Source organism: Talpa europaea, assembly GCF_964194135.1.
Source record: "Talpa europaea genome assembly, chromosome: 1".
Lineage (NCBI taxonomy): Eukaryota > Metazoa > Chordata > Mammalia > Eulipotyphla > Talpidae > Talpa > Talpa europaea.
This window is the reverse complement of record NC_140073.1, coordinates 108,340,535-108,367,474: the sequence shown is the minus strand read 5'-3', so window position 1 is coordinate 108,367,474 and position 26,940 is coordinate 108,340,535. Positions and strand designations below refer to the sequence as shown.

Sequence of the window (26,940 nt, the reverse complement as noted above, 5' to 3'; positions counted from 1 at the left end):
AGTCCCTAAGCCTTGTCTCCATTCAATTCACAGATCATTATTTTGTAAGCAATATGTTGAAGACCCTTCTCTTAGGAATCTAACCAGACTAAAAAGAAAAATCTAAAAAGTCTAACATAAGATTTCTCAACAAACCTGACCACTCTAATCAACCTACATTAAAACTCGGAATCCAATTTTAACCCTTACTTAAAACCTAGGGTCCAACCAAACAAAGTCCACAACAATTTCAAAGTTAAGCAGTTTGTATTAACTTTCTTAGACTTAAACATTTTAAGTTTGTATTTTTAAGTATTATTAATTGGTTTTACATTGTTTTGTCACACTGAGACTCCCCTGTTTACTGTTTATATGGACAAGCCTCGGGTGACCCTAAAAGTGGTAGACATAAAAATCACCTTTTTTGGTAAATAAGGGCCACTTACTCTGCCTTACTCCAATTCTTTGGACTGACCTACTGGTCAATTGTCCCCTCACTAGTACAGATGGCCAGCCTGAGCCAAGATACTTTATAGCACTGCTACCTTGCTGGCTACAAGGCTACTTGTTTATACATTTTTAGTTTTGTTTTCCTAACTATTAGGATGAAAAAAATTGTAACTAAATTCCAAACTAGCAGCCTCCACAGCCACTATTGGCTCTCCTAGCTGCTGCTACTAAAGTTAAAATGGTACTAAAGTCCTAAGTCTTACTAGTTTTGTCATTTTGACTACAACACCTCCAGGTGTTTGGGGCACTAGCCCAACATTACTCCTTAAAATCCCTAGTCTTAGTGGTAATATAAAATCGCAGAACCCTAGACCTGCCGATGGCTAAAGTTAAAGGAGTTTGTGCCCTCTTAAATAAAACATGTTGCTTTTAAATAAATACTTCTCATGAGGTAGAAGAAAATTTAAAAATACTGAAAAAAATATATTGTGGATGATCTTAAAAAAACAAACAAGACAAGGGCTTAGCTGAACACAAGCAATCTTTGCTTCTATAAAAGGACAACTTCTGTCCTGGCTACTGCCTTTTCTCGTTCCCTTACTAAATAATTCTCTTTATTGTTCTTTTGTTTGGGCCCTGCATCCTTAATACTCTCCTCGGAATCATCTCCACTAGCCTGGAGGCCATCAAGCTCCAAATGGTCCTGCAAATGAAACCCAAAATGACGTCTCCACGGTCCATCTTCTGGGGTCCCTTAAATCGTCATCCTACTGTGAACCCTAACTGTCTCCCCACATCGCCCACTCTCAGCAGGAAGCAGTCATTGATCAGACCTACGTCCCTTTTCCCTAACTGCAGTTAGGGCTCCATTTGTAAAAGGGGGGAATGAGACAGGGCAAGCTAGGGTTATTAGGCAGTTTTAGGACAGTGCAGGAGGGGACCTTTGAAGAATTCAGGAAGGCTTCAGAGATAAGGACAGCAAGGAAATGAAACCAATTCCACTGGGAAAAACAAATATCCTAGCACCACAGATAATCTTGTTAAGGATGGTCCTGGTTTTCTTCAGATGATAAGATAAAGTGTAAAAATGCTCACCAGGAGGGCTAGACCATAAAGATAAAGATATAACAAATGGGGAAAGACAGACCTGTTAGATAAGGAATGTGAAGATCTCCCACTCAGTAGCAAATTAAGTAAAACAGCCAAAAACTGACCAATCACAAAGAGACTGGTAGAGCTTTAGAATAATCAGGGAAAAAAAGTATATATTCCCTGAGACACAACTTCACTTTGGCTTCCTTGCCCCTCCCAGGCCTGGTTCCCTGGCCTGGGAGTCCCACTTTATTTCTGCTCTTTTTCTCCTCAATAAACTTTTTCTTCTTCTTAAAAAAAAAAAAAAAAAACTCGGAATCTACAAGAGTTCTTAAGAGTTCTTAGCCATAAGCAGCCAGAATGATCAGACATCCAAAGAAGACTAACATAGAAATTAGAAACTGAACAATAGAAACACAATTTAGAGGAAATGTATATTACGAGGCGGGGGTGGGAGGATGGGGGGGAGGGTCCTTAAAAATAAAAATTGTCACTCACATACCAGAGAAACAATTTGCACCTACACTCCAGAAATGAAAGCCATAAAATTGCACTTAAAAAGAGGTTTCTAATATAATACTACAGTGATACAGTACTAATTATTATTAGATTTAAGTATAATTTTCAAAACAACCCAACAGCACATGATAAAATATCAACCATTCTATTTCATTCAGCATAAAAAGCATTTTGTTTTTATTTTGTGTATTTATTTGCTTTAAGCACTAGCCCCTAAATACCCAGTTCAAAAATAAAGTTATTATATCTGTTCAAGGTAGCAGGTAATACATCATCTTGACTGCTCATTTCAAAAGAATTAATGGAATAATGCAAATGAAAAGCTACATGACAGCAAAAAAAAATTTCGTGACTCAAACTGACATCTAATTATTGACTAGTTTGAGACAAAAATGGCACAAATGATCTCGCATATTATACTTTCAAACATGAGGCAGTAGCCATTAACCTTCAAAGATGGAAGATGGGAAGCAACAGAAATATCAGAAACTAGAACATCAAAAACATATGCTTTTTAGTTGAATTTAAAAGTTGTGTTTTGGAATGGCCTTGACTACAGTTCTAACATGCTCATATGTAAAATTTAACACTGCATTGAATGGATAACTTTCAAATGTTCATTTGCTTTGTTGTTATATTGTTTTTGTTTTCTTTTTAAGACCTGAATTGCCGATTGAGAATTTTTGGGAAACTGGGGGTAAGTAAAGGAGGTAGAATGGGCCACCTCCACTACCAGACCTCCTCTGCTTATTGCTGAAACCCCTCTTAGGGTAACAGCCTTTGACATACTTTCACAAGATCTTTTGCGGAAGATCTTGAAGACCTTTTCGAGCATTAAGATCCCAAAATTCTGGGACCTCCCCAGTGGCGCAGCGGTTGAGCGCTGGGTTGCGAAGCTTCCCGCAGCCTCTGCAGTGCCAGTTCGATCCCCGGCTGCTCCCCGGCCACCGGAGGAGGGTCCCACATGGCGCTCAGACCTCTCCTGCCGCCCGCTGCTCCCCTCAGCAGTGTACTTTGGTCCTTCTGCCTGCTCTGCTCCCCGCTCTGGCTCTGGTGAATTCTCTCACCCTCCCGCGCTTCTGACTGTACCCAGTGCTTGTATAAATAAAAATAAATCTTTAAAAAAAAAAAAAAAAAGATCAAAATTCTAACCATCTAAAAATCATATAAAGTAGGGGCCTCCCTAGTGGCACAAGGGGTTAAGCATCAGCACTATGAAGCAATCCGCAGCTACTGCAGCACGAGTTCAATCCCCGGCCACGGAGGTTACCCACAGGGCCCAGCAGACCTCTCCTGTCTCACCTGCTGCTCCCCTCAGCAGCATATTTCAGGCAATCTGCCTGTTCAGTTCCCCACTGTCTCTGGTGAATCCTCTCAACCCCCATACCTCTGGCCTACATCCCAGTTCTTGTATACATATAAATAAAAATCTTTTTTTTAAAAAATCATATAAAGCAAATGGCTTATTGTCACATAAATTCTTAGCACAAACATTTTAAATTTACTTTTCAGTCATTTAACAATTACTGATTGGCTATACAAAGTACCTACCACCAAGCTAAATTCTGAGGACACAATTTTAATTTAAAATTTTTCAGTATTATTTTCAAAAGACCTTTTTTTTTTAAAGATTTATTTATTTGTTTATTTATTTATTTATACATACAAGCACTGGGTACAGTCAGAAGTGCGGGAGGGTGAGAGAATTCACCAGAGCCAGAGCAGGGAGCAGAGCAGGCAGAAGGATGGAAGTATACTGCTGAGGGGAGCAGCGGGTGGCAGGAGAGGTCTGCGCGCCATGTGGGACCCTCACCGGCAGCCAGGGATCGAACCAGTGCTGCAGAGGCTGCGGGCAGCTTCGCAGCCCAGCGCTCAACCACTGCGCCACCAGGGGAGGCCCTCTATTGCCTTCTTGAAAATAAAAAATGATCCCACTCAATTAAACTCAGTTAAGTCACTTTTTGTCCCTAAAAAGGAAATTAAAATGATCAGTAAGTCCTACAGTTTTGGGTTAACTTCCCAGCTGTGCTATAATAAGAACTGGAATAGTCAATTATATATAAACTATAAAGCAACTAAAATATATCATCTAAAAAAGCACATTTCACATGCAAAATAAATTTCAAAAAAATCATTCTACAAAGAAACTTTTCTTCACATCTATATTTTTATTTAAGAATACATGTTACTAAGTGTTACAAGTTACTAAGTGAATATAATATTTTGTATAAAGCTCTAAAGATTAATTTACAAGAAATGGTTCGGGGCCTCCCTGGTGGCGCAAGGGGTTAAGATGCAACCTATGAAGCTACCCGCAGCCACTGTAGCATGAGTTCAATCCCCAGCCAGGGAGCTAAGCCCATGGCGCAGCAGACCTCCCCTCAGCAGTGTATTTCAGTCAATCTGCCTGTTCTGTTCCCCACTCTGTCTCTGGTGAATCCTCTCCACCTCCCACACCTCTGGCCTGTACCCCAGTTCTTGTAGGTATAAATAAATAAATCTTTCAAAAAAATGGTTCAAAGGTTTTAGTCTAAAATGAAAAGGTATGTTTGTGATCTGTTACTATTATATATCTGTTGTTATTATATATATATATTTCTTTTAAAATATAGATTTTCAAACCACCACTTCAGAATACTTCTAAGAAACCATAAATAAGTTGCACGGGGGCTTGAAAAACAAATGGAATGAGACAATTAAGAAAAAAATGGAGAGCAAAATATGAAAGAAGAAAAACTAGTAAAAATAGCTCTGAGGATATGGTTTTCCCTATATGAAATAATCACAACACAAAATATGATATGGATCTAAACAACTAATAACAAACTAGATCAGAAAACCCATGATACCTACAAACAGAAAAGGTTACCTAAATGGTAATATAAGTCTAATCAGGTTTCCCAACTTTGACACTAAGGATATTTAGAGACAGATAATTGCTACTTGTAGGGAGTAGACGACTATTAGATGTCAGTAACAACACTCCCTGTCTTCACACAATGCCAAATGTCCCCAAGAGGACAACAGCCCCTGATTAGGAAACACTGTATTGAAAAGAGAGAAATAATCTGCTTGGGGCTCAATCAAAAATATGCTATTGAAAAATAAAATATACAATTCTGTTTGCTTTACAGAGTGCCTGGCATATATCAAGCACTCTGGATATGTGTATTGTTAAATAAAATTTCCCTTTTATGGTGAAGAACAGAATTGGACTGTTAGTGATGAATTTAATATAGTATACACACATGTTGCTTTGCAGTGATGCATATCTTAAACTTTTACATTATAGTGAAATGTTACTTCAATTTTTAAAATTACATTAAAAAATAAAAAAATTAAATTTCTATTTTAAAACTAATACATTGAGCATTTAATGACTCCTTAAAAGCTTTGGCCTAATCCCAGTCTGAATTTTTATTCATTATAAAGGAAAAAGAATAATATATTTCACTATGTATTTAATACTTAGAGCATATTCAGACAACTAGCCACTGCCACTGTCCCACCACCACCTCCTAGAAAAAAAGGTAAAGCCACTTAGGGCTACCGTGTTTAAGAATACCACCCAAGTTTTCATATGTCAATCTAAACTACTCAAACTTAGTTAATAAATATATTCTAAATATCTACTACGTAATACTAACACTGAGATACTAAAGATGTAAAAGAGATATAAAGATAAAATAGCTTTCCTCAAGGAGCCAAGATGCTAGTAAAAGTCTACAAATAATTGTAAAACCATATGGAAAAGCATTTAAAAGATGTTACTAGTAAAGCAGAGAAAGGAGAACCTCTGAAATCTTCCCAAGGGTTTTTAGAAAAAGGGGGAGAGAGAGATGCTGATGGCTGACATGGTTTTGTTTTTTGTTTTTGTTTTTTGTTTGGGGGTATGGAGGGGATGTTAAAATTCTATACTACAAACTTTCTCCAGACATATCTGTGATGAATCTTAAATTCAACATCTATCTATCTATTGTTGCTAAGGCTGGCAAAAGAGAAGTATCAACTATGTCTAATATCTGTATTTATACTTTGGTAGTTTTCTGGACAAATATTTTCTCAAGATCAAAAACATTTTCATTATTTTAAACTTTTAAAAAAATTGTTTAAGCTTTAAAAAAGCACAAATAAATGATATGATGTTCAGCAATATAATATTAATTACTGAAGCTTGAAAATAGGTAGAAATTAATCTATAACAACATACAAAACTGAATTGTTCATTCAAAAAAGTGTTCAAAGTATGAACCTCTACTACCAAAACATATACACTATTGGAAACTAATGTTATGTCACTTAAAAAAAATCTTCAAAAAAGATATCTTTCAAAACTTTTATTTCCTGCAGTCACCAACATTTTAAGCTACTTTATTACATATTTACAAATAAAATTGATTTTGTTTGGCTATTTTCCCAGGGTCAAGAACATAGCAATATGACACTATTTTTACAGATACCCATCATTTCTGATGCCAGACTATTTTATTATTTTAACTTGTGCCTCCTCTACTGGTTTAAAAGTAGAACAACACAAAATCCAGCTTTGAATTCCACTGGTCAAATAGCAACTACATAAGCTTATCATTTTTTTAAATTAAGCTTATCTGTGATGATGACTTATAAAATTTATTTTTATTAAACTAACAACAAATTTAAATTCAATCTTGAAAAAAACATACATCACAGATTTTTCTTAACTTAAAATATTTTCTCCTCTAAAAGCTAACAGTATAATGAGTACATATCACATTTGTGTTATAATGGAAACTTTTCTATGTAAATATGAAACATTAATATACTAATATACATTAATATACTAATCAATATAACAGAAATTTCTCCATGAAAATACACAAATACATCCATTATTATACTAATCAGTAAAACAAACTTACAATGCTGTGTATCTGTCCATTGCAGACTGCACATCTCTACGGTAAACAGTACGAAGAATGACCATGACTGGGTCAAACTCCTGATCCCAGACTTCAGCTATTATTCAAAAGAAAGTAGAAACAGAATACTGACTACTCAGGAATAAAGTCATCCCCTAATGAGTTAAATATACAAGTACATTTCAAATTTAAAAGATAAAATAGGTTAAATTTATTGTATATTTGCATTAATAACCTTGATGCCATGAATTTTTCTGTCAAAAATTAGAATTTCATCATTTTGAATATTCTTATTTCAGCAAGCAGTAACGTGATGATGCTTCATTGTCTTTTTTTAAATGCCTTTAGAAATTTAAAAACCCAACACATTATCACTTTTTGAAGTATTCAAAGATAAAAATGTGAGAACTGGATTTAAGAATTAGTGAGTATGTTATTATGCTAAAATTGAACAATGGTCTCCTTACCTTCTCCATTACTAGGAACCACTATCTTACGTGTACAACTGGTGGCATTCAGATGATTTTAAGTATTAAGCATACAAAGTTTTTTAATAATTATATAATTACTTCAATATGTATTTAAAAATTATAAACTGCAAATAAAATCTGTGATCTCACTAATCATTCTTAAAATGAGTACAAGTTCTAAAAAGCAAATCCATTTTAGAAAATAAATATAGCATAATATGTATATAATAGTAGAGATGGTATTTAGAAGTGACAAAAATCTGTAGGATAATAATTTTAGAAAGCATTGCCTTATCAATGTCCCTTTCCAACTATTAAAATTTTCCCCTACTCATTGTCTCCAGAAGACTTCACAATATTGGAAACACAGCAGGAACTTTTAGCTTCTCTCTATACATCTGCTACAATTTCAACTCTCCAGCATAAGAAACTTTAACAATTGCTCCTATTTCCAAGTCACAGTCTATTCATCTTAAATTATCATAATATGACTTAAGATCCTTAAGAAAGGTCTTCACAGGGCCTCTCTGGTGGCACAAGGGGTTAAGTCTCAGCACTACCAAACTCTTGCCAGCCACTGTAGCAAGAGTTGGATCCCGGCTAGGCACAGCAGACCTCTCTGCTCCCACGCTGTCTCTGGTAAATCCTCTCATCTCCCACACCTCTGGCCTACACCCCAGCTCTTGTATGCATAAATAAATTTTTAAAAAATAATAATAAATATTTTTAAAAAGAAAAAAGAAAGGTCTTCACAAAGACAAAGAGGCCTTTGTTATTTCTATTACTTTTTGGCATTCACTTTAAATCTATTAATTTGTAAGAATAAAATTTAGTGTTTTTATCAGAATTACAAAACAAACGCAGTGGAAAAAAATTAGTTCCTCTAGTCCAGTGGGCTTCAGTGTTTCATGAAGTTGGCTCTCCAAAGAGTTAGCAGGGACTACTTAGGAGCAAGGAGTTGGCAAAAAAGATGACAAGCTATATCTACTACCCACACCCACTTTAATAATATTAATAGTAAGGCTTTATTTCTGTATAAAAGATTCGCTTAAGTCTTAGGTCCCCCAGAAAGCTTTATTTCAACTACTTTTAAAAAGCTTAAAAACATTTATCTGCTCTCTTTATTTTACAAGTCAAATCCAAGGATTAAAAAACATGTTCTCAATATCCTACAACTAGCTAATATAATTCAGTATTGTATTTGAACATAACACTCAATCTCTTTACCCTAATCTTCAAACACCCAGTGCTTCATCTTCGTGTTTCAGTGTCTACTGTGCTATTAGGCATAGAGTTTTTTTTTTAAAGCAGATTCCCAGAACCCATACCAAGAAATACTGCTGATAGTAAACAGGCTGAGACATAGGAATCTGTGTTTTTAATAAAGCCCATGAGTGAGTCTGAGAGAAGTAATCCTCACATAATAGTTCAATTAGTACTATATTGTACTAAATGGTCCCTCAACTTCAAAGTTCATTTTAGATACAAAGTGTTCAGGCCAATAAAGACACACTGTGTTTTTTACTTTGATAGAATATATTCCAAAGAGACTCTGGATTATTCTTGCTATCTATGTGAGCTCCTTGAAAAATTCTAGATGATACAGTTCATTTTGCTTTATTTTTGCTGAACACAACTTCAATGTAAGCACCATATTTTTCATTTTAACAATGTGTTGAGGAGTCACGAAGCGTATAGTTGCTACTTCTTTCAAAATTTTAAACTAGATTAGTGAAAATGAAAAAAAAAAAAAACCAACTGTCAGAGTTTCACCTGCTTCTAACTATTGCCAAGCATGACATCTATAAATCTGAGGGGAACTTTACATAAACGCTCACTTAAGGAAAAGGTTTCTTGTATTAATATATATTTTTAAATGCAAGAAAGTATTATCATAATTCTATATACTAATTCTTTAACTGTTTCAAGTTAAAATTCAGGTAGTGAGAACTATTTAAAAATCAAATTTAGAGAGCAAATACTGTCAAAATATCTTTAAGAATATATTGTTTTCTAATTTCTCTTTCATTTACAGTTCCTTAACTTACAAAAAATGAACTAACGTTCATATGTAAAATCCATTTATAATACAGTCTTCTAAAGAAGCTTATGGTAGCATAAAAATGTAAATTTGTAAATAAAGGAAAGCAGTATCATTCACTGTTTACCATAAAAGACATACATCTATAGAAAGTTTAAGGGGGAAAAAAAAACCCAAAGTTTAATAAACAAAGGGTAAAACATTTACTCAGTTTACACAATTCTTCAAAAAAAAGTATTTCACATAACATGTTTATGTATATAAACGTACCTTTGGGAGTATACATGCCTTGCTGCATAGAACCTCCAGGTTCAAAAACAGGAGCCTTAAAATCAGCTACAGCTGATAAAACTGATTCAAAGCTATAACTCCCCGGAATAATGCCACTTTTGGGATTTGGATTTTCTGGAATATGATATATGTGTCAAGAAAAATAAAAGCCACTTTTGTAATAAAACAATCTTAACCAATATATGAAAGTTTATTTTTACTAAAATGGACCACTAGCAATTGTCTGTAATATATAACATTGGCCACAAGAGGGCTGTATAATACTGTAGCTCAATAATAACTTTTTAGTCATTTTTAAAATATTTTTAAATCTAGAAGTCTATTAATAAACTGTATGCTGACATAATTACCAAGTATATTTTCCCCAGAATGATATTTCAGGAAATAAAAAGAATTTTTTAATGATCACCATTTTCATTCTCTACAAATACTGTGCTTCCCCTTAGAAAATCAAAGAACACGCTAAAAACTAGTCAAGAATTTTATGAAGATTGTTTCCCTGAAACATAAATATCCTAGAAAAAAAAAAAGAAAAAGATGCTAAGAAAATTTAAGCAAAGGAAACTACTATATCACAAATTTCTCAAATGTTTCAAGTTACAGAGAATGCTTTGGCTCTGTTACAACATGCATGAACAGGATAAAATGGCTGAATGAAATTATCAAACAATATCAAATTGATGCTGCTCATAAAAATCTTCAAAGTATCAAACAGGCATTCCAACAGGAGTTATTTCCCAAAATTATAGCCAGTGTTTCTGATCATATCCATAATTTAGAAACAGTAAATTTTTATCACAAAATAATACACAATTATCTTCACCTCATTAACTATAACTTTAAAAATAATAGTGTCTGTAGCGTGTTCAGTGCTGTACAAATAACTGCAAGCTTTCAAAGTTTGTAGGCTATTGTATTTGCCCCTAAAAACTTCTTGGCTAAGACTGATTCTAAGGGGAAAAAATTCTCATAAACTTTAAAACTCTGCTAAAAACAATTTTAAAATATATCTCTAAGTTTTAACCACAGCTAAACAGATAAAGCTGAACAAGCTGCCTTTTAAGAAGTGTACTTCATTAGTGTTGTCCTAGGTCAGATCTTGTGGTGTCCAGAGTCATGACTCCAAGGCCTAATAAGAGTTTTCTGAGAGGCAAAAATCAGAGGCAAAAACTGATGGCACCAGTACTAAACACACCCTTGATCAAACAAGTGAAGCTCTTTTTCTATACAATCTTTCGACTTAAAATACCATTTTTAATAAAAAAAAGTGATATATCTTTAATCTGTAAAAATTACTTATTATTTAGATTCTAGACCCAGCAGAAAATTAAAACTTTCAAAAGGATATGAGGTCCAGCAATGAACTATGTGTCCTGTCATTCATACACAGCTGGGCTACCATCTCTGCTCTAAGAATCTCATCATCAGACATTCCTAAAATAATTAAAAATAAAATTAATATGAACATATATATAAAACAAAGAAACAACTTACCACATTTTATTAGGCTGTTTTATCAAGAATGCGATACTTCAAAATTAGTGAGCAAAAAATACAATGTAATTATACAATGTATAACTGAAGATTAACTACTCTAAGGTTAGGTTAGCAGTTCACTTAAGTAGAGGTTTTTTAAAGGATATCCTTAAAGTTGTAACAAATGCGAAATATATCAAGAGTCCGAAGCAATGTTTACATATATCTACATCCTTTTATTTTTCCATAAGTCAGTTACTACCATTCAGTCACCACTATAAATTAAAATCCCGTGGGTCCAAATGAGACACTTCTGAACCACATTTCAATTATCAATTTGGCTTACCTGTGTACCACAGGGAGAGGGGAAGGAAGGGAGAATAGTTAATACCCCAGTAGTAGCACTAGTGGTTTTTACCTAAATGTAAACGAAGACTCAAAAGAATCACAAGAAATGTAAGAGCGCCTTCTAACATCGATCTCTCATGCTCTGCATCAAGTACTGTGTTTTGATGTTGTGAAGCCATTGTCAATAAATCCACTACCTTAAATCTATAATAAGAAATAATTGAGATATATTTTTGTGTTAAATCAAAATTAACTAAATTACAAATACTTCCTGATACTGGACGTTAATAAAATTATTCTTACCGTTCAAAGACAGATGAAATAAAATAATCTGGGTCAAGTCTAGAAGCACAAACCTTTAAAAGACAAAAAAAAAACCCAACTTAATTTCTCAACATTCAGTTTTACTTCTTGTAAATTTTTTTTTAATTTTCAGTGTCTTACGATGTTGTGGCCTCTAGTAGAGGAGCTTGCAGATCCCAGGAGAGACTACCTCTCTAAGAACTAGCTAATTCCTAAATATAATAAGCAACTTACTTCTCATATGCAAGTAATCACTACTCTAATTCTCACACACTACATCAATATCAGTATTCCCCCTACCCTAAAGCAATGCAGTAAAATACCAGGCAAGTTGGGACAAACTACATTCCCCAAAGCACTTGAGAATTATTCAAACCAGCCAATCCTAAACTTCTTCTCAGCACTGCCTTGCCTTTCCCATCAAAATCCCAATAAAGGTTCTAGCAGAGGATTTCCCCTCATTCATACTTTTGCCTCCTAATCAGAATCTCATGCTTCCAGTATGCCTAGCATGTCACGGAATGCTTCCTTCTCTTTGGAAATATAAGTAATAAATTATTCCTTCAACAGCACTGACTTTTACAAATCACTATTTAATTCTCTGTATAAATTAAAATCCTGCAGGTACAAATGAAACACTTCTAAAGTGTAGCATCTGCATTATCAAACCGGCTTACCTGTAATAGGTAGATGTCAGGGTCAATCATGGAATTACAGAAATGAGACTGGACATAGGTCATGGCCTGTCCTTTGATTTGCAGACCATTTCTTACCCACATATTACTATGGATTTCAGCAAGACTTGCCTAGTAAAGTAAAAAATAAGTATATTAAACAAATAATAAGTCATTTAATATTTATAGAATCATGTTATATTGAACAATCATTTAAAAATATTTTACAATTTAATCATAATTTATGCCTGACGTTCTATCCAATATTAAAGATATTCAATTCAAATACACATTTTTTAACATGAAGTAATCATCATACTCTGTACAATCCATGGTCCCACCTTTTGGAGTTTATACATGAGTTAGTTTTCCATGATGGTGCCAGGATACATTTATAACAGTTTTCACAGGAATCATTCATGAGCAGTCATTGACATTTATATTTAACTCTTTCAAATAACAAACATATATGTAATGCCTTAAAAAATCAGGGATACCAAAAACAAAGCTAAATGTTGAAAGTCAAAAGATATAACAGAGAAACTAGGATCAACTAGGTAAATCAACTCAAACAATGTGGATAAGAAGATAGTGGGAACATCAAGGCTAGAATCTGCTGGATCTGCTGATACCCAAAACAGTGCTGTAAAACTCCTCCATAAGTTATAGTAAAAAGAATTCCTACGGAAATTGTAACTAAAAGTAAATCTCATAGAACAAATAACAAATAGCAAAAATATGTATGTCAAATATGTATAGAACAAATAACAAATAGCAAAAATACATATGTTAAATTAAAAAAAGTTTTTAAGCATTTTGGCTATAACAATAAAAGCATGCAAATAAAATAAAGGAAGACACTTAAACAAGGACTTTAATTAAAACTTTTTAAAAGCCTAAATACTTACTTGAATTTGGAGTGGGTGAATCATTAGTTTCATTAGCATTTCCTGATCTGGTAAAACAGAATCCAAATCTAGTTCTTGACATTTCACAGCCTAAAATTTGTGATTAAAAAAAGAGTTACTAATTTAATATGCATTTCCCAATCTTAAAAAATTTTTTGAATGACAATCTTACCTTACTCAAAAACATAGCATAGTAACGATGTAGTGGTAGATGAAAAGTGACTTGGTTAGGTGCTGGCTGAAATAAACAAAATCCACACATCAGAGAATGTTTTATAGAAGTTCAAAGGTTTTATAATACTAACACCACACTTTGACCTAGATTGTATTCCCATACTTTTTTATCAAAACTTCAAACTTGGGCCTCCCCGGTGGCGCAGCAGTTGAGAGCTGAGTTGCTAAGCTGCCCACAGCCTCTGCAGTGCCGGTTTGATCCCGGACCACCAGGCGAGGGTCCCACATGGCGCGACAGACCTCTCCTGCTGTGCCTGCTGCTCCCCTCAGCGGTGTATTTCGTCAGTCTGCCTGCCCTGCTCTCCCCTCTGGCTCTGGTGAATTCTCTCACCCTCCCATGCTTCTGACTGAACCCAGTGCTTGTATAAATAAATAAATCTTAAAAAAAAAAACAAAAAAAAAACTTCAAACTTTACGATATAGTTTAAGCAACCACCATAGATAAAATTACTCAGCAAAAAAAAAAGCTCCCTGAAGGCAGAAATTGTGTACTACTCAATTCTGGATCATCTGAAGCATCTGCCCAGAACAAGGGATGAAATATATTTCCCTTTAGAGTAAGCCATCTGTAACTCTCCATATGCATCCATACCAAACATGATGCTAGTTATAAGAACAATAAATACAATAACATTTATTGAGCACTTGTTATGTACCAGTCACTCTGCCAAAAACTTTATTCACATTACCACCTATAATCTCCTGAAGAACCCTATAGGGTAGCAACTACTAATATTTCTAGTTTTAAAGCAGATCAATATTAGACAATCTAAGTAACTTACTAAAGTTAATCTGAACTGAGGAGCTAATCTGAACTCCACTGTTATATCGATTGAGCATGATAAAAGGCAATGAAAACAGTTCTACACTGAGGTATGAATGAAGAGCCTCCCTAGGTTCCTTCATAAGCTATATTAATTGCTCCCATATCAGCACCGAAAACAGCTTTTGTAAGAAAGCATATGTCAACAACCATTGGTATCCTTGTGAATATTATAAAAAACTGTATTTTAAAGCTGTGAATCCCATGAGTCAAGCTATCACTATAAGAGCTAAACTATACCACAGCTGTTCTCTTTTAGCAAACAACAAAAATTACAAGTATTACTTGTTTTTAATGCTTTTATAAGTTTTTAGTATAGTTTTTTCCTGTAAAATTTTTATCCACAGTGTGCAAACAGAAGGATAGCCCCAAATAGTATGTCAGAGTCCATCAGGATAAGGAAGTGATCCTTGGTAGGGTATGATCTGGAATGAGGAATCAGAGCCTGACAGGTAAAGAGAACAATGACAAAGGGAGCCAGTGTGGAGTGCAGAAAACAATATATAAACAATAAAAAGATTATATGTGCAAAAAGCCCAAAATGGGCATAAAAGGCAAAGCAGGATGAGGAGGGCATCCAAAAGGAGGAAATGCCAAGTGTAAGAATTTGAAGCATAAATAGATTGAGAACAGTTTCTTCATAGAAGGGCAGTGCAAGATGGGGAGTCATGTGTCTAAACAGGATGAGAAGAGTATCCACATGTAAGGAAAGGGGTGGAACACTGCTATAGAAAAAGAGGGACCCATGCAGGGAAAGGAGAGCAACTGAGATGAGAAACTGGTTATCTATACCAGGACCAATCAAATATTTATTTATTTATTCAGGATAATGGAAGTCAGGTTTCTTATTATTGAAGAAACTAGAGTAAGTCCTAAAGTGTTATACTAAAATTGAAATTATCAATTTGAGCTCATATGTTTCAATATATAATAAATGAAGACAGAGGTGCAAATTTGTGTGTATGTATATACATATATACACATGCTAAACTCCTAACCTCTATTTACTGAGAGAGGCTGGGAGCAATAACAATAGCAATAAGCACACCAAGTACCTAGATCTTGCTTTCTAAGTGCTGTCCACTACAAAAAGTATTCAGAGAGCCTTAAAAAATGAATGATTCCAAAAATGGAATATAGAAAATATAGGGTGATCCTGAAACACCTTCTTGGGTCAGAGAGACATGAAGAATTAGAAAAATAATGGAACAAGTCTTGTGTTTAAGAATCACACACTAAAGTATCTGGGGTAATGAGCATCAAATAAACAATTTAACTCTCAAATGGTTCAAAAAAAGAAAATTCTCTGTACCCTGCTTCCAACTTTTAAATAAATTTGTGATTCCATCAAAAATTTTTCTTAGAGGAAATAAAGTCACCCCTGCCAAAATAAAATAAGATAACATGAGTTCTATCTGCCTAGGTTTCAGAAATCAGATGTGGGGGCTGATGCTGCCTATAACATGATCTTCCTTTCACACAGATCATATTTTGACTATTTCATAAAGGGATTACAGTGGCTTCTGATAGTAAACTTGGCTTACTAGTTAAAAGAAAATCCTTGTTTAGGTCATACAGAATATGTTCTGGACCAACCCTTCTCAATTTCATTATTAATAACAACATTGGCCAATTAATTAGGTGACACTCGTCTCATTAATCTCCCCTATCATATCTGCATTTGCACTGTCATTTTTACCACTTCAAATAAAACTAATTTTCACTCTGGAAAAATACTGAAATGTATACATTTGGTAAAAGAAAGAGATAATTAAGTCCTTCTCTAGGAAATATGCCAACATAATAATTAAAGCACTGTTAAATTTCCAGAACAGCAAAGAACTAATTTTCCCATTACTCCTTTTTTGAAGTCTAATGATAATATGTTCATTCTGATTTGTTTCCTTATCCCATGAAAAGATATTATTTTCAATTTCAAATGAAGTCTATACCTCCTTTCTTATATGTTTTTCTATACTGTTTATCGAAATAGACATACCTCATCTACGAAGTTAATAGCATCAAACCAGTCTTGAAGAGCCTCAAGGCAATATCTAACAACATTTCGAGTATATTCTTGAGTTTCCTAAAAGAACAGTTATACATTTTTCAGTATATAAATATATGTATTTTCAAGTTCAAATTACAGGCAATACATAAAAATACATATATGCATTGCATATAAAGTGGTAAAAAAAATTTCAACTAACCACATTTGCCATTTCAAGAAATCATTCCTTTATAAACTAATAGCAACAATCATTGACAATTATGAAAATTAAACAGCACAATATGCCCTCTCACATATTTCTGAAAATTAACCAAAGCTGAAATAGATTAAGATGATGTAAATCCAGTTCTAGTTCAAGAGCCCTAAAATATTCTAACTTCCCTAACATTACTGTTTGATGGGTTAGTTTTATGGGGGGGAATGATGAAAAATTCTGGAAATGGATAATGGTGATGGTTGCACAACATTATGAATATACTTATGAATATATTAAATAAGAATTATGAATATATTAAATAAGAAAGTCAAAGCTATTGTAATTGACGCTATTTGAAATTTTTACAAAGCTTCAAAAACTATTCACAATAAGGAAAGGTTGGAAATATTTGTAAGATATGTGAATTACAACCTATCTAAGAATAGTAATTATTTTCATGGGTCAGCTTTTACGGATCTGAATTCAATTTGAAACAGAATTAAACAGTATATAAATAAAAGTACATATTATTAAATATGAGTAAACAACTCAATATGTTTACAAATTTTTTCCTTATTTGAAAGATAAGTAAAAAAATTAACAAAAATATTTTCAACATACCCTAACTTTGCAGTGTGATAAGAGTCCCCACATTGGCTGTGCACAGGCCTCAAGTTCAGCAGCAAAGGCAGCATAATAGGTCTGAGACTCAAATTCCACATGTTCATTTAGTTCTCGCTTGTTTAAGTTCATACCTTGCAAAAATTAAAGCAGGTTATAAACCTTGTGAAATGGAAGCAACTATTTATATTAAAAATCAAGCGAAATACTTCCTAGTAGCAAACACACTTAACACACCCAAATGACATAAAAGGACACAATATGTATAGAAATAAATAATTAAAACTATAGTAACCCAGTTCTTTTGGAATTCTTTACAAAGTAGGCTTTCTTAGAAATACTTTATGAATTCTCTTTTTTATATAATAAATATATTAAATAAGAAAGTCAAAACTATTGTAATTGGTGCTAGTTGAAATTATTACAAAAATTTATAAACTTTTTCAGAGAATAAATTAGAAATTTAAAGATTAAGGACTTTTAATGCCAAAAAATTACACTTGCTTCCTTTGTAATTATTTAACATTTTTTCATAACATTCTAAAATGATTTTGTGAGTACTTTATTAATACTTGTAAGTATTAATCAATTAAAATGAGATATTTCAAATGTAACCAAAAGATGTGCTATTATCTCTTTATTAGCATTTGCTAGTTCAGATTCAGGCACTTTGTAAACTAAAAATATTTACAACAAAAGTAAAATTCATACCTTGAAAGAAAGATACAAAGTTCATCCACGTAACTAATAAACCATGGTCCTCCAAAAATCTCTTAGCCACACTTTGATGAGAAAGGATATTAATAAAATCACTAACAAGAGGCCAGTAAGTGTTATTCTTCAGCAATGCTTCTCCACAGTTCACTACCACATGTAAACTATTTTCTTCATCTAAAACAGATACAACCCAAATAAGCTTACTTTAAAAAAAAAACAACTTTACAATGATATATATTTTGAATCTAAGTTCAAACTACAGCCTGTCATTTAATACCTAGATGGCTTTAGGTGTATTACTAAACTCTGAATCAATTTCTTCACCTGTAAAATGGAAAATTAAAAAAAAAAAAAATCTAAGGGATTAAACATTAATATAAACCACTTAGCACATCATTATAATAATTGTTGCTACATATCCAATATATTACATATTGTTGATATGAAATAGTTATACGCTTTATAATATACAAGCAGCTTTATAAACTATATTGCTGTTCTAAAGGTAGAATGTAATATTTTCAGTTACAATCAATAAAATTTTATCCCTAGATTAATCTTGTACCATCTTATCAATCTGTATGATTTAAACAATATATATTTAACTGCCTTTTTTCCCAAAGAATATGTAAATATAATTTTTTAGCAAAAAGCATTTCAAGAAAGAACACACACGCGTGCACGCGCACACACGCGCGCACACACATGCACACTAACTTTTTATGCCTAAAAGCCAATCTTCAAACCATAAATACATTGTATGGTGGGGAGGGATTGGTGAGAGCAGAAATTAGACTTATACAAAATGTTTACTATTAGAAATTAAAACATATGCATTAGCCTCTCAACCTATTCCAACTTGACTGATTCACTAGACAAACAAATCCCCCATTCCCACTGTAAAACACATTAATATCTATAACACAGAATAGTCATGCTAACTATTCTTTTTATTATAAATATAAAATTTAAATTAGAAGTGTATAGTTGTATATATCTCTATATAAACTAATGAAATATGAGTGTATAAAAAATACTATTACAAAATCTGGTTAATAAGCTTTGAGAGATAACAAAAATACCTTTAAAAATACTAAAAAAATTCTTGAAAGAGAAAACTCACAAAAAATCTAGGGGATTTTATATTCAAATTGCTTCACAAAGATCTTTATGTTCTTATTCTAAAGAAACTAATAGTAGAAATCACAGATGATTCTTTACTGATGTGACATAGATGAGAAATATGAGGATGAATTCCAATCAAGGAAAACATATCTTAAAAATTCTTAGTCCAATATTAAAAGATTGGAAAGTGAACATTAATTATTGTATTTTAAATTAAAATGTACAATTTACATATATATCTTTTCAATGATTCCTCACTTTTCTCCAACTAACCATCTACTTATATAACTTCTGTACTTTTTAATTTCCAAAAATTAAACCGGGTTTCAGTTCATGAAATTATTTTACCCAATTTTTAAATGTAACCCACTTAATAAGTATGCTTTCTTTCCGTGCTTCCTAATAGCACCGAGATACTCCAGCATGAGCCAGGGTATAAAATGAATGAGGAAGTGGGTAAGGAATCGTTTACAAATTAAATATACCTGTTATGAAAATACCCTCTCTACAGCTACTGCTACAGGGAGTTGGTGAGTCATTGAATTGATGGGACAGTGAGTAGGGTTGTTGGAATTTTAAACTTTTAAAACATTAAGTATCACCATTCAAGAATTATATAATAAATAAATAATTTAAAACACAGTATGAGTTTACAAGAAAATGTACAGAAATCTACCTTAAAAGAATCACCATTCTATTTAATTAAAACCATAAGGTGAAAAAAAAAAAAAACATAAGGTGAGTAAGCAGAATATAATTAATCAAAATCACAATTTTTCTGACACTGCTTTAAATACTACTGTTCTTGTGAAAAACACCTTGGAATCATTAATGAAATAAAATTATTACAACTTCTATTTTTACCCAACTGGTACTTTCCTCACTACAGATATAGAGAGCAGCAATGGATTCAGTGTTAAATGAGATTCATTCATCAACAAATATATATTGAGCACATACTGAAAGCGAGGTATTCTACAAGCTCTGAGAATAAAGTGAATTATTATTTTAATCAAATTAAGTAAATTAATCAAAATTTATATAGTCTCCCTCCACTTAGATTAATACCTAAGAAGACAAGGGTTATAATAGGAAAAATACAAAGTTGTAAGAACAAATAAAGCTAACCAATAATTCAGGGACTCTCCTGAGAAAGCAATGTTTAAACAGATGTACAGAATGAAACAGTAATTAGGATTAACCAGAGAAGGTATGGATGAGGGAAGAAATAACGCTCTAAGTAGAGGAAGTATGAAAAAAAGGATGGACTAACTGGGACAAAAAATGCAAAGGATGGGTGGCAAAAATGAGGCTAGAAGGCCTTATAAAACAGCTGAGGGGAGCAGCGGGCGGCAGGGGAGGTCTGCGCGCCATGTGGGACCCTCCTCTGGTGGCCGGGGAGCAGCCGGGGATCGAACTAGCGCTGCAGAGGCTGTGGGCAGCTTCGCAACCCAGCACTCAACTGCTGCGCCACCGGGGAGGCCCAACAAAGTAAAAATTTTAAGGAGGATTTTCTCCTCTAAATCTTCAGCTATTGCTATGGCCACATGAATTTTCATTGTATCAGCGCCTATATTTACTAATAACATAGACAAGATTTTCCAATATTGTCAAAGGATAATTTATACAAAGGCTAGAAAGTAGTAAAAAATAAAAAGTACAAAAATCCTGTCTTAAAATCTGTGACTAGTTATGTTCAATGTAGTTTTAAAGCTCTTCAGGTAAAAGTGGGGAAAGTTTATGAAGCTCTTAGAAAACCAGTAATGTCATGAAATTTTATGCTACTTTTGAAAGAGGAACAAAACACTATAGCAGCTAAAGGTAATTTTAAACCTGGTTTAGAAATAAAATAATTTGCTACTAGAAAAATTGCATTTGTATTTAAAGATCTTAAGTACTGCTGCCTACAGCTATGTAGTTCCTGGAAAATTCAAAGTGTGTATGAATTTCCAGGACAGATGAACAGCATTAAAAGGGAAGTACATATAGAAACCAACTAAAGACCATGCAATATGATTCAGAAAATACAGGAAATGTAAGAAGAGCAAAGACACCAGGACCCAAGCCAAGAAACACCAACATTGAAAGAATCAATACAAAAGAGTTTGGGGTCACAGAGCTGAGAATTGAGCACGTGAAATTCTGCTGAAAATCAAACAAGATATGGCCTGAAAATGTGATCATTGGCTTCCTGACAACGTAGGTCATGGAAATGGTGACCATATAATTTATTGTATAGATTTTAGTTCTGAGAGTAAAGGGGATTGTATTAATTACTATATCAGAACAGCAAGCATAACTTGGAGCTATTCTGGGAGAAGTAGGACATGTGGCCTCTGGAGTCATGAATAATTTTAGAGAAAGCAATAGAATGACACTGAGGCATATTAATAAGTAAATGGAAGATAAGGAAACAAATACAAAAACTCTCGCAGGAAAGCTGGCTATAGAAAAACTGGGAGGCAGACTCATATATAATTTCCCAAAAATTATTCTTCCTTGAAGACCAAATGTATATCATACATAATATGTACAGCTACATCCCTTAGTCAAGAAAATAGTTCTTTTCAAAAGAACAGATATTTCTAAATTTTTGAAGTGTTCCAGTTTATAAATTAAAATACAATTTTTGTGAATCCTCTAAATATATAATTCCATGTGTAAGAATATCATTGCTACAAATAAATGATAATAGATATTATTTTTTAAAAGAAAGAGCAACATATAAGCTAAGTCTCTAAGAAAAGGTCATCTTCCATGAAGATAGAAAAACTATAATACAAAACAGCTTTCAAATTTTCCTTTAAATAAAAGAGATGTATTGTTTAATAAGCTGTACTAATTTCCCAACTCTACCTGCAATGTGAAGGTAGAGTCATATAAAATCATAGCCATTGAACTTCAACTCCCTAAGCCACAACTGCCTCATCTGTAAAAAGGAGAAAACAATGTCTACTCCAAGAAATTACTAATAATTAAATCAGATAAAGCATTAAAAATGTTGAGAAAAAGAGCACTGGTACAGTGAGTGCTCCAAAGATAGCAGTTACCAAAAATAGCCAGCTATAATTATATATAAAGCATTATGCCCTGCACTGAGCATATGTCAGTTTTCAGGCTATGCTGTCACCTGTTTCATATCTGAGAATAGATGGACAATCAATATAAAAAGAAAATAGGAGCTGATATGCAAAAGGAGACAAAAGTGGAACAGGGCAAGTCTCAGTAAGAAGATCACTCTTCCCCAGAGAACAGAAAGGTCTTAAGATCCAGATGCCAGTAAGTGAAGACACTGTCCTATCAATATTTGTCTAGTTGTATAATGGTTAAGAATAAAGATTCTGACATTAGAGACACAAAGTTCTTCTTGGTTCTGTCATTTCCTAGCTGTACAATCTATAGCACATAACCTAACTTTACTCTCCATTGGGATAATAATAATATCAATCTCAGAAAGTTACTAAAAAATTTGAGACAACATATGAATTGTATTCAACACAGAGTCTAATATATAGCAAATACTAAAAAAAACAAATTACAAGTTAATATTTGTAATAAATATTGCAAAGAGGTAAAGATAAAAGATCACAGAGATTAAGACTGGAAGGAGGTCATACAAATATATGAGTTTGAGGAGAATCAATTGCACAGTAGGCACAAAAGAAGAAAATCAAAGCTCTCACTAGGGAATGGAAGAGGAAAAGATTTATCCCATCCTTTAAATTATAAAATTTAGGCATATAAAAATGTCCAGGGTTGGCAGTAACAAATTTTTTATTTAAAAAAGGAACAGAAACATGTCTAATAACAAAATGGTTAAAGAAATTATGGTGAAGCAATGATATTAACACTTCTAATCTTTACATGTACACTATAGTAATATTTTTAAGTATGTATTTGTATCTATAAGTATACTCTTTTCAGACAAAAAATAAAATGTTAACAACAGTTATTTGTAACAACTATAGCTGATTTTAAGGTTCTTTAAATTTTGCTGAACATTTCCAAAAATTAACAAATATATATTATTTTATATTTATATCTATTCGTATAACATTAGTTATATAAAGTATACTAATCATAAAATCAAGTGAAAATAATGTAGTTTACCTTGTAGCTCACTTTTAATAAGGCAACTTTCCATCATGTATAAAAGCACCGTGACCATAATATCCAGCAGTTGACATTCTTCTGTTACCTGTCTAGCTAATTCCTCATTGCTGAACAACTGAACACTAATATGCACAATTCTGTTAGACATTGTATCTGATTCATGACTTTTCTTCAAAGTTTTCATAATAAAAGCATAATGTTGAACAAAAGTTTTTGTAAAAGCAACCTGTAAAATTTTTAAATAAGAAAAAAGCACATTAGTTTAAATCTGAGTTTCATAACATATTTTTCAACATATCAGATTGGTATTTTAAAACTTTATTAGCTTGTGATGGTGTCCACAGTAATTGAAAAAATAATTTCAATGATGTTGATATTCTTAAATTACATTTTCCTTTTTATGGAACTATAACAAAATACTTTGATGGTTAATAAATATTTTAAAAGGCATTTTAAATTACTGAAGTTTTAAAGCAATTACAAGACCATGGTTTAGAAACACAAATTTCCACTTTGCTTAGAAAGATAACAACTTACTAAATCAAAGTATGTATCTTTTTTCTGTGCTATGTACTTTAACAACAAAATCTAAAGTCTTAGCTAAAGACCATCATAAAGGATTAATGTAACTAAACAAGTGTGTTAATCAGATTACTCAAAAAGCTGTATCTTGCCCTATTAGATGTGAAAACAGACCACTAATCTAACTATCAATACTCTATGTATTCTTTGTAATAAGTAAATTCTTGTGTTGTTTTCTCAAGCAGGTGTAAAGACACAAAGCAATGGCAACATTAAAATAACACACCTAAAGAGGTTTTATTATTTATACCATAAGAACAAGAGCATGCTTTATTATCTTTTCATACAATAGGCTGTGGCACTTTTTCATGACCATACGATGGTAACAGGTGAGTCCTGACACTCTGGGACTATAGACACCACCTACTTACCTGTGTACATTGAGTCAGTAACTGTTTTGTCTTTAGCACTATGACCAAGAGCTACTAATTCCCTGCTACTCCAATGCCCTAAATACACAATCTAAATCCAACTGCCCCTGTGAAACAGTCTCATAGCACCCTGTACCTCTCCTTTTGAGAACTTAATACAATTTGCAAAAATATATTCATTTATGCAATTGTGTTTTTATTTGCAAGTTCCATGCAGAAAGGCAACCCATAGGAATGCTGTTTTGCCTCTGATCTTCCATGTTGCACTTTTTGTGCAAAAATGTGTTGGCAACAAAAGAAGCTAATGCTGTTTCACTGTGTTACATCAAAATAATAAAATGAGTCACAGCTGAGACATATATTTCAAGATAAAAAAAAGAGGAACAAGGTTCAGAAAGGAAGGGAAAAAAATGTAGATACCTTATACTCTTGATCTGGAAGCATGTTGAGTAAGAAAGTTACCATCTTCTGGGGAAATTCATATTTTATAGTCCAAAACAATAGTTCTTCTAGGAAACTTTTATGTTTCAAAACATCCATTATAGACTGATCTGCATTTTAAAAAAAAAAATCATCAAATGATTTAAGTTGCTCATCTCATTTAAAGCTTACTATAATTAATAACCCATTAACCTCAAGCACCTGACTGTATCTAAAATTTAAGGATACCCCTTCAATAACCCCAATAATATTGACAACATCAAGGTAGGTTTCTATAATCTCCAGAATATATAAATCACAAAATACTTAATTCTTATATTTAATATGAGGGTTACTAAGTAATTACTTGTCCTTAAAACTATCTAAAGTATCAAAAAATTATCTCATAAGGACAATATTCATGATACTTAATTTAATAACATATTTTTTAAAGATTTATTTTCATTTATTTATGCATACAAGAACTGGGGTGTAGGCCACAGGTGCCAGGGGTAACAGCAGGTGAGGCAGAAGAGGGTATGCTGCACCAAGTGGGTTTAGCTCCCGGGTGGGAAGGAGAAGAATAGAACTCTTGCAGCGATGGCTGGTGACAGCCTGATAGCACTGGGACTTTAACCCCTGCATCACCAAGGAGGCCCAAATAACAACATTTTTAAACAATATTTTTAAACTAAAAAATACTATTATGTAAATTTTTAATTTTTAGAAAGACAAGTTTTAATAGGATTCAATAATTTATCTATTTCTTTAAAATTATTCTTCATAAATCAATACTAACTTTACCATACAAAATAATTACTAATGCATTTTCTTACTCCAGTACATAGAAGCAGAAGCATTTTTTCTTCTGGTGAAACATATCAGAAAACATTAATAGGTGTTAGATTTACTTACTTGCACTAAACTCAAGATACCCTCTTTACACATAGGTGAAAAAGGAAATGGATGCCCTTTCTGACTATCTGTAAAGATAGTCAAAGAGGCATAAAAATACCCACAAGAAAGACTATTTCAGGGCCTCCCTGGTGGCACAAGGGGTTAAGCACTGCACTATGAAGTGGTCTGCAGCCTCTGGAGCACCAATTCAATCCCCAGCCAGAGCAACCCACATGGCAAGGCAGACCTCTCCTGTCTCGCCTGCTGTTCCCCTCAGCAGTGTCTCAGTCAGTTTGTCCTGTTCCCCACTCTGTCTCTGGTGAATCCATTTACCCCCGGCATCTCTGGTACCCAGGTCTTGTAAAAATTATTTCTAAAGTCAACTTCTATTCTTTGAGGGTTTAAGCTGTTTCTTGCTTATCTCTGCATCCTTGCCACAATTAACAGGTATTTGATGAACTGAATATTTTTGATCATTTCACTACCTCTTTCTCTATTTTTTCCCTAAAAATGAACTAGAAAATTCTTTGTTGGAGCATATGATCTTGATAGCTATTGCTCTAGACTAGCTTTATACAACAACATCAAGGGGATAATATAAGTGTCAACTATGAATAAGGTGATTCAGTGACAGCGCTTAATCAGGGACTATAATTAGATGAGAGATTTGAAAATAGAGTACTACATGAACCAAAATATTAAGATATAGCCCTAACTACATTACAGTTCAAGTTGTCTTGCAAGATAACCACAGTTCAAATTTCATTCACTTTGCTGGTAGCCCACAAATTAAATACAACAGGATAAGTAAAAGAAGACCTACAAAATGAGCCTCAACTTCAAAGTACCTGCTTGTTCCATCTTTCCTAAATATTCCATAAGATACACTTAATCAGCACCAGAAATGAAAATCTTTTCTTCATCAAAATCATATTTTAACCTCTGGAGACTTTCCAACAGACCATAGTAAGCCAGAAAATAGAACATGTTAAGATCTTGAAATCCGGGCCTCCCCAGTGGCGCAGCGGTTGAGCGCTGGGTTGCGAAGCTGCCCGCAGCCTCTGCAGCGCCGGTTCGATCCCCGGCTGCTCCCCAGCCACCGGAGGAGGGTCCCACATGGTGCGCAGACCTCTCCTGCCGCCCGCTGCTCCCCTCAGCTGCGTACTTCGGTCCTTCTGCCTGTTCTGCTCCCCACTCTGGCTCTGGTGAATTCTCTCACCCTCCCGCGCTTCTGACTGTACCCAGTGCATGTATAAACAAAACAAACAAATAAATAAATAAATAAAGCATGCCTCTATAAAAAAAAAAAAAAAAAAGATCTTGAAATCCATAGCAAAAATCCAGAGCACAGGCTGCCAACTAATAACAAGTACTGTAGAAA

General features: G+C 33.4%; 1 protein-coding gene across 1 annotated transcript in view; it reads right to left on the bottom strand.

The window, feature by feature from the left end:
• The window catches only part of UBR3 (ubiquitin protein ligase E3 component n-recognin 3), a gene marked incomplete at both ends in the record, with an annotated part of 155,569 nt that overhangs the window by 85,935 nt on the left and 42,694 nt on the right, over window positions 1-26,940 (bottom strand). The window contains 13 exon segments of the mRNA XM_084249572.1: window positions 6,939-7,035; window positions 9,720-9,852; window positions 11,083-11,174; window positions 11,635-11,768; window positions 11,868-11,920; window positions 12,545-12,673; window positions 13,450-13,539; window positions 13,622-13,687; window positions 16,506-16,592; window positions 17,335-17,468; window positions 18,046-18,225; window positions 23,287-23,515; window positions 24,663-24,793. Of these exon segments, the coding sequence (XP_084105698.1) occupies window positions 6,939-7,035; window positions 9,720-9,852; window positions 11,083-11,174; window positions 11,635-11,768; window positions 11,868-11,920; window positions 12,545-12,673; window positions 13,450-13,539; window positions 13,622-13,687; window positions 16,506-16,592; window positions 17,335-17,468; window positions 18,046-18,225; window positions 23,287-23,515; window positions 24,663-24,793 (1,555 nt within the window).